This window comes from Haliotis asinina, chromosome 16 (genome assembly GCF_037392515.1).
Source record: "Haliotis asinina isolate JCU_RB_2024 chromosome 16, JCU_Hal_asi_v2, whole genome shotgun sequence".
NCBI lineage: Eukaryota > Metazoa > Mollusca > Gastropoda > Lepetellida > Haliotidae > Haliotis > Haliotis asinina.
In genome coordinates, this window is record NC_090295.1 from 6,093,350 (window position 1) to 6,101,382 (window position 8,033).

At 40.6% G+C, this 8,033-nt stretch overlaps 1 protein-coding gene across 1 annotated transcript; it reads left to right on the plus strand.

The window, feature by feature from the left end:
- The first annotated feature begins 1,862 nt into the window (after positions 1-1,862).
- Positions 1,863-6,527, plus strand: LOC137268908 (uncharacterized). The gene is made up of 4 exons (XM_067803516.1): positions 1,863-2,956; positions 3,538-3,686; positions 4,154-4,270; positions 6,359-6,527. Exons 1-4 carry the CDS (start codon positions 2,911-2,913, stop codon positions 6,440-6,442), a joined length of 396 nt encoding a protein of 131 aa, XP_067659617.1. The 5' UTR covers positions 1,863-2,910; the 3' UTR covers positions 6,443-6,527.
- The last annotated feature ends 1,506 nt before the right edge of the window (positions 6,528-8,033 follow it).

The following is an 8,033-nucleotide window of genomic DNA, read 5'->3' on the forward strand; positions in this document are numbered from 1 at the left end:
TTATTATCGTCAGCATTAACTATTTCTGAACATCTTGGTGTTTAATACAGAGCTCCATTTCTTCTCTAGGACAATTAGATGGTGAAATCCTTGACTGTCAACTACTCTACTCTACATCAATCAATTCTCTCCACATTCCCGAGCAGCAGCCTTTGTAATATGACTGGTAGAAATGAAACTCTATCCTGACTGAGGAGAACGTCATATCGAAGTTTTCCGCGAGTGTTCCGCGAGTGTTCCCTTTGACAACGGCATCATTGTCAATAAATCCGCTTGATATTCATCATTCATGTGTTTTTTCCGTCGTCTATAATCGATGTGTGTTATGCTCCAAAGAAGGTTGTCATTAACTTTGCTAAATTATGGTTCCTTTAATCTATTTGGGTTTGGAAGATCTGAAGTGTTTCCATTCGATGTTTGCTTGCCGGATCATCGTAACGACTCCAGGTCGCATCGATAACCAATAGTCTAAACGGGAAACCATCTGGGTTGCTATTACATCTGTTTATGGGAGCAACAGTGACGATGGACTTCGTCTCACCCTATGGCATTCTGGATTACAAGCATATTGGTTACAAACTTTTGACATATGTAGATTTTCATAACAGAGTGTATACCACACCTACTAAGGACAAGGTTGTGAGCCGTGTTTTGCTTTGCGATGCTAGAGATGGGCTACCGTTCAATCTCTCTCATGATGGAGATACTTCAACCAACGTTTAACTGTTCAATATGATGAGGCAGATTCCCCTCCAAAGTCATCATTTTCCGTGGTTATTGACCTTCTGTGATAAAATAACAACCGCTCCATATTCCGTTCTCTCATGCGAGTGGTAATTTATAAGAGAAGTTTCCAAAGAATCGAAGTCATTCATGAACCAAACTGTGCGAGAGGCCTTAGAAACCCATCTTTCAATATTACAGCTCAATACGTGATCGGTTGGCTTACCCTAATATTAATAACCTTCATATTAGTTACATATTTATAAAACTACTTATTTCTATACACGCAATATCGGGAATGTCCTGAACAGATGTACCGACTGACGTTTTGAAGAAATCTAGAACACAGATTGCGTGTAGATATTGAATCATATATCCAAAAGCCCTGACTTAACTAAACACACACACACGCTCGCACACGTGTTACCTACCTGCATACATATGTAAATATTACCATGTAACATGAGATATTTTAGAAACATACATGTCACCGTACTCATGCGCTGGCGTGTATTATTCACCATCCAACGAATCACTATGCAACCCTTTATACAATCCAACATGGATTGTAGTTTGAGCCACTCTACATATGCATGACCCGAAAGGTCAAATAGCGCAGGCCGAGTTATGCGTGTGTGTGTGTGTGTGTGTGTGTGTGTGTGTGTGTGTGTGTGTGTGTGTGTGTGTGTGTGTGTGTGTGTGTGTGTGTGTGTGTGTGTGTGTGTGTGTGTGTGTAGGGGTGTGTGTGTGTGTGTGTGTAGGGGTGTGTGTAGGGGTGTGTAGGGGGGGGGGGGGTGCTCGGCTGTTTGGACGTTCTGACAATCCAGTTATGGCACGCAACACGCAATAATCATTTCATCAGGTCAATAAACAAGCTGTAGTGTCTGTGGTCCACTGCATTTGCAATGACTTGTGATGGTTGTAACTTTGCAAAAAGCAGGTAGTTCTGCATTCTTCAAATTAATACCTCGTACAGTATATGCAATATAGGTTTGACGATGAATATACGAAAACGCCTTAGGTCCAGTGTAAGATGATGTTCTGACGAAGACAATACGTAATGTGAGAAATGCATTTGTTCCAGATCTTTTGGAAAGGCAAAATGTTTCTACTATATATGCTTCCTTTTTGTGATGTAGATTAAAGATGAACATGCTGCTACTTCGAAAGTCATAGAATGCGACTAACGGAATCTGTTGATGAGGCTCGATGACACGTCATCGTATCCCAGTTGCGCCAACCGATGCTCATGCTGTTGATTACTGGATTGTCTGGTCCAGATTCGATTATTTACAGACCACCGTCATATAGGTGGAAAATTGTTTTAAAACATCAAGCCAGCTAAACCAGTCTAAGTACACTTGGCTCCAGTGTTATCCGTTACGCTCCTACACTGGGTCTAACAAAACTTAGTAGGAGGTCGCGTCAGGTAATATTTGAGATTGACCAGTCAGAACACAGCTTACCAAATCACGAAAGTGGACATTCGCACAAACCTTTTGAACTTTTACCCACGCAAGGTTTGATTCAGAATACTATTTACCCTACGATCGCTTCCAAAAGATGCACATAGAGCACGCCACACCAGTGATAAACAGTAACGTCTTTGGCAATATTCAAGGATGTCAGCTGGCGAAAATATAATCTAATGGTAACCATGTCAACAAAAACCAAAAAGCGTATATACTGCAGGTCAAAATTAATATCGGAGTTATATGCGGATTTTCGTTTGTTGACAGATCATTGTCAATGACAGGTGTATGTTGTAGGTCCCACCAAATCCTAAACAGAAGCCGTTGTTTGATTGGTTAAATCCGTGTAGCCGTTTCGCATTTGATTGGACGGTCATAGGTCGTACAAAGGTTACCTAACGTGACCTCCTACTAGGTTTTGTTAGAGCCAGTGTAGGAGTGTAACGAATTACACTGAGGCTAAGTTTACTTACCCTGCCAGCCAAACCACAACAAAACCGAAAGTTGTGACAGATAATGTAAAGATACAAATGACATGTTGTATGTAACTATGGCTCGATTGCATAGACAGACCTTTCAGAAGAGGTTAATGATAAGGCGTCCTAGGGTATATCACCTTATCTCCGTTATCTCGAACACGACCTGCACTTGACGTGTCCACAAGTATCTAACTCAAGTCTTCTCACACATCGAGGTCTGCGAGTCAAAACTAACCATGAAGACTGGTGTCATATTGTTCGTCATCTGTCTCTGGTCATTAGGTAAGCAAGCTCATCACAGTGTCAGTATATTTGACAACAACAAAAACAAGAACAATATATCATACATTCCTGTATACATGTAACTATACTATTTGCCCACATCAGCCAGCTTACATATGCCGCACCTAACGGGATTTTGCACCTACCACATATAACAGGATATTCATAAGCGATATGTGACACAGCCGAATTGGTGCCCATCGTTGATGTTATATAATGTTTACCTGTACATGGTGACTCCGACCTATTTACATGATATGACGAATGTCACGACGACCCAGTCAATGAATATTCAAATGAAATATTGTTTTGCTGAACAACAGCCCACGAATATGATGTGTTCAGAGATACCTTGTGATAAATCTGAAATATGTAAACGTTTACCGTAAACCGTTGTCATATACGTAGAGGACGACGCGAGGTTAATCTGTAACATGTTACCGAAGTCGATAGAGGACTACGCTGCAATATTATTTTTTCTGACTGTGTATTATTCTTTGCATGGCATGAAGATGTGTTTTGCAAGGGCAATCGCCTTCGGAACATTATGAATGGATTTCATCACATGGATTTTGCTGCAGGAATATGTCAAATTCCAATGGGGGAATTACCAACCAAGGTCACTGCGTTTGTTCGACGTGCTGCCAACTTCGCCGCCAACGAAATAAACTCCCATGCCACCTCAGCAGAATGGTTTACGTTAACCAACATTCAGAATCCTACAATAGAGGTACATCGAGTGGAGGATGGTTATATTTGACACAGTTAATTTACAAAAAGAAACCAACCAAACAAACAACACACTAACAAGAAACAAACACACAAAAAAAACCAATTATTTGACTAACGACCAACACGACTTTTCCATTCCGACCCCACAACCACAAACACCTACCTGTATACTACCGGCGACACACCAACACAAATATATACTGTGGGACCCACTCTATCCGAAAATTGGTGAACATAACAAGGACCTACATCTTGGTGGGGTTTCCTGAATCAGACTATCCCTTCCTCTTGAATCAGGAAGACACGTAGGTAAATACTATTGAAGACCACACTCACACACGCAATTGCTAGTTACACACACATCACTAGTTTTAAAGAAAATATTAATATGATATATGTACACATATATCATTATCCTTTGTACTTTGTGATTATCATCAGGTTTGTATCTGTTTCATCCTGCAGGCTGTGATGGGCATAATGTACCGTATGGACATTACCCTCCAAGAGTCAACGTGCAAGAATCTTCCCGCTAACAGAAACGCTACTTCCACAACCTGTCCACCCAAGGCCGGAGCATTGGTAACGCTTGGTCATGTTTAGTGAGTGAGTTTAATTTTACGCCGTTCTCAGCACTATTCCAGCTATGTGGCGTCGATCTGTAAGTAATCCAGTTTCGACTAGACAACTTAGAGAACAACATGAACATCGACCTGTGCATTTGGGTTACAATGACAAGTGTGAACCAAATCAGCGAGTCTGACCAACCCAGCACGTCATGTTCATATTTAATTGAAAGGATAGTTTAACATATTTGAGATTCTTTTCTCAATGTAGTGTAGTAACTGATGAGAAAGAGGTCTCTGCTCAGAACGTTTTTGAGAAATTTGGTGTTGAATTTGTGGAGGCAGTGCTGTCGCGAAAAGCTAGCCATTTCTTGGAAGTTTGATGGCTAATTTGCATGGAAATTATTTTAGTTACACAAATGATCACATTGCATGCGGCCTATATTACCCTGTCACATTCCTTGCAACGGTAAATTGTAGTTTCCTCTCTTGAAACAAACAAACTCGAAACTTTTTACATCTTCCCTTGTTTGTTTCTTTAACGCCGCAGTCTTCCTCTTTCTTTTCAGCATTTGATACCATGGTTCAGTTACACGAGACTAATAATATTTACCTTACGGTAGCAAATGAAATGAGTTATTGTGACCAAAGCTAAACTACAACAATCTTGCCATGATTTTTATTGGAAGAGGTCTTTCATCCCCTTATTTCAACAAAATGACATGGCGAAGTAATTAATCCCAAGTACGAGTCTGCTTATTACTATGTGATATTGATCCCCGGTGTAACTTTGCCTGCCTATCATACGTAACCTAGTAACGGTAAATTGGCCATGTGGGTGAAATCTTCGAGTGAGTGAGTGAGTTAATGTCTAACGTCCCATCGGCAACAGTGCAGCCATATCGTGACGAGAACATTTAACACTGAAATGGAATATGTATATATTTTAAAAACCTGTCAACGAAGGACAGTAAAACAATAAAGTATCACAATTATATTTAAAACTAGCATGGAAAGTTAAAACCAGTAGCACTATTTGGACAATACGATATAAAACCGGTTATAGATCGCCCTCAACAGAAGGCAAATCACCATAGTTACTAGGGACCATGGGGACGTACAGTACCTTTGCTACCTACATGGACCCTAGTTGGATTCACACCATCCCTTCAACTGCTGGCGATTGTAGAAAATGTCATCCACAATTAAAATACAAAAATACTACGTCTAAATATCCTGGTAAGTTTAAATTTACTTCAAAAGTTTTGAGTATATTGTGAAATCTTTGAACACCACGTCCTTTTTATCAATTTCGGTTGGCAATGCGTGTGAGATATCAGGATGAATTCATCCGATTAGGTTCGTTTACATTGCAAGCTGCTGTTCACAGTTGTCTCCCTTTGTCGTAACAGGTTACAAGTACTGATTCTCAGATCTACCATGATTATGATGCTTGATTTGGGTACTTTATGTGGTTCACGGAAATAGTAAAGTCTAAGACTCTATGTGTAGTCGTTGGCTTCACGTTTATTGTCGTTAGACTCTGTGATGCACAGCATCTGTTTTATGTGACTGTTCGAGATTACCTGAATGCATAATGAGTCTTTTCATGTTGTCCTACACAAACATGTATAGGGATGGTTAGCGGTGCAGTAAACATTCTGAATCACATAAGTACTGATTCGGGTGAACGAGTTGATATTATACATTGTTCAAGCAGACATTACCTCGTCAGTCCCTGGAGCAGGTCATGAGCGTTGATAGCAGTCTTAAGCACGCCCTGTTTGTCGACAGATGGAACTAACGAGAAAGGGTGGTCAGGGTTGATGCCACGTTGATTGTCGTTATCTCAAACATTTGATTGTCTGGTCCATTTACAGACCGCAGTAGTGTAGATGGAATATTATTACTGCGTTCGACGTTGCACAACAAACAAAGCAAACAAACAAGCAAAACACACTGCACTGAACAAGTGTAGAGCACAGATAAGGTCTGAATAGAAAAATCCTTAAGGTAATTTGTTTACGTCTGTCGGTAATTGTTCGAGTGATAATAGCCTCTAGACAAAACAACAAAACATTATATTTAACTTTGTGATCTTCAGACGAAGCATTGCCATGTTGAGGTGTTGGATGACCCAGGAACTACACCACGCTACTCACTGAAGATGCAGCAATGTGGAGCGTAATGCCGCCCAGGGAGAAGCTGTGATCAATCATCGACGTAACCTTGTCTGCATTGTGCAATCCTTGGAATAAATAAGTCAACTGGCACTCGAGGTCTTGGATCTCTGAATGCGACCGAATCCCCACCGCAGAACATGCCTGCGAGGATATGGTACATGTTCTTGGATGTTCCAGCGTGTTATACTGAGAGAACCAGTTGAAGGCAAGGTTCGAGTACAGATGCTATACCAACCTTGTATCGTTGGTAGTCAGGATAGTGTAACATACTCCGTTGGAAGCAAGAGCGAGTGGGCGAGTTTTACGCAGCCTTCAGTAATATTCCAACATTACCACGGGAACACCAGGGATTTGAACCCGGTCTTCGTCGTGATGAGCGAACGCTTTACACTCTAGGCTACATCCATAGTATAAGTCTACATGTATGCAAACAGTGACCATACAACAACCATTTGCGTTATAAAAGAACAGTGTGCATGTTTGCGTTAGTCTTAATGTATCTATCTCCTCATCATGACAAATAACACATGGAACCCGCGTTTCTTTCAGTAAACTAAGAGAATGAATTAAACATAACGTCAGTCAACATCTATTTTATTTCCCAAATCGTATTTAGTTTCAAGAATTTGTAACGGTATTTAACCTTATAGTGTCTTGTGGAATGTCCTTGAAGTACAACATGTTGATTCCTCGTTGTGTTTGCTACTTAAGGTATCTGGACATATTTTATTGCCGCTTCTATTATCTCCTCCTGTTGACTCCAACTCCGGACACCTTCATACAAGGCAAGCACGGTAATGGATCGTCTGTTCCATCACTGCATTGTCTTGCCCATTCATACACTGACTGGTCCCGAGTATAACGTATTTGACAGTTTAGACGAAAGAAAACCGGGTTCTGTGAATTGTCTATTTTTTGCAGTTAGTGTCACGTTTCGGTGTAGGTACTAACAGTGTTATCAAGTAGCACTAACGGTGTTAGTACCTACACCGTAACGCAGCGCTTCTGCGTTGAGTTAGGCAACGAATACATTCTCATCATTCTTTATAGCAAACTATGTGAGACTGTCTGTCATGTTAACGTTACCGCGTGTCTTCGGTGATTCGTTTACAGCATTTTCATAGGTATTTAAAATTAAACACCTGATGATTAGTTTCTTGGATTTACACATACAAGACAATTTGTCAACATGCTCTTTACGGCAAAACACTATACAAACCCCACCTTGCTACATGTCTATATATCAGATACTTGTATAAAGCGTGTATTGAAGTTAGATATAAGCAAGACGGTATCGCGTTTGCTTGTCGTGCAAGGGTCCGGGTTCGATTACAAACATGGTTACAATGCGTGGAATAATGTGTACTCTTTTTTCGCATATTCCTGGAATGTTGCTCAGATGTACACCAACACTCAGTCACTGACTATAAGGCATTTGAGAAGCGTGACCAACACCTGGTACAGGAAATTTCTGTAAAAACAGGTCTCATAACTATTCATGATAGTACAAACGACGGACAATATATACAGATGGTCGTAATCTAAAGACCCATCCGGAAGAAACCTCACGTGGTAATTACAGGAATACCGTCCAAA

What these genes read in the sequence shown, in the direction of transcription:
- LOC137268908 (XM_067803516.1), top strand. Translation starts at nt 2,911, where the DNA reads ATGAAGACTGGTGTCATATTGTTCGTCATCTGTCTCTGGTCATTAG. An exon ending in CATCTGTCTCTGGTCATTAG is followed by an intron (nt 2,957 to 3,537) that starts GTAAGCAAGCTC and finishes ATTTTGCTGCAG; the next exon opens with GAATATGTCAAATTCCAATG. An exon ending in CACCCAAGGCCGGAGCATTG is followed by an intron (nt 4,271 to 6,358) that starts GTAACGCTTGGT and finishes TGTGATCTTCAG; the next exon opens with ACGAAGCATTGCCATGTTGA.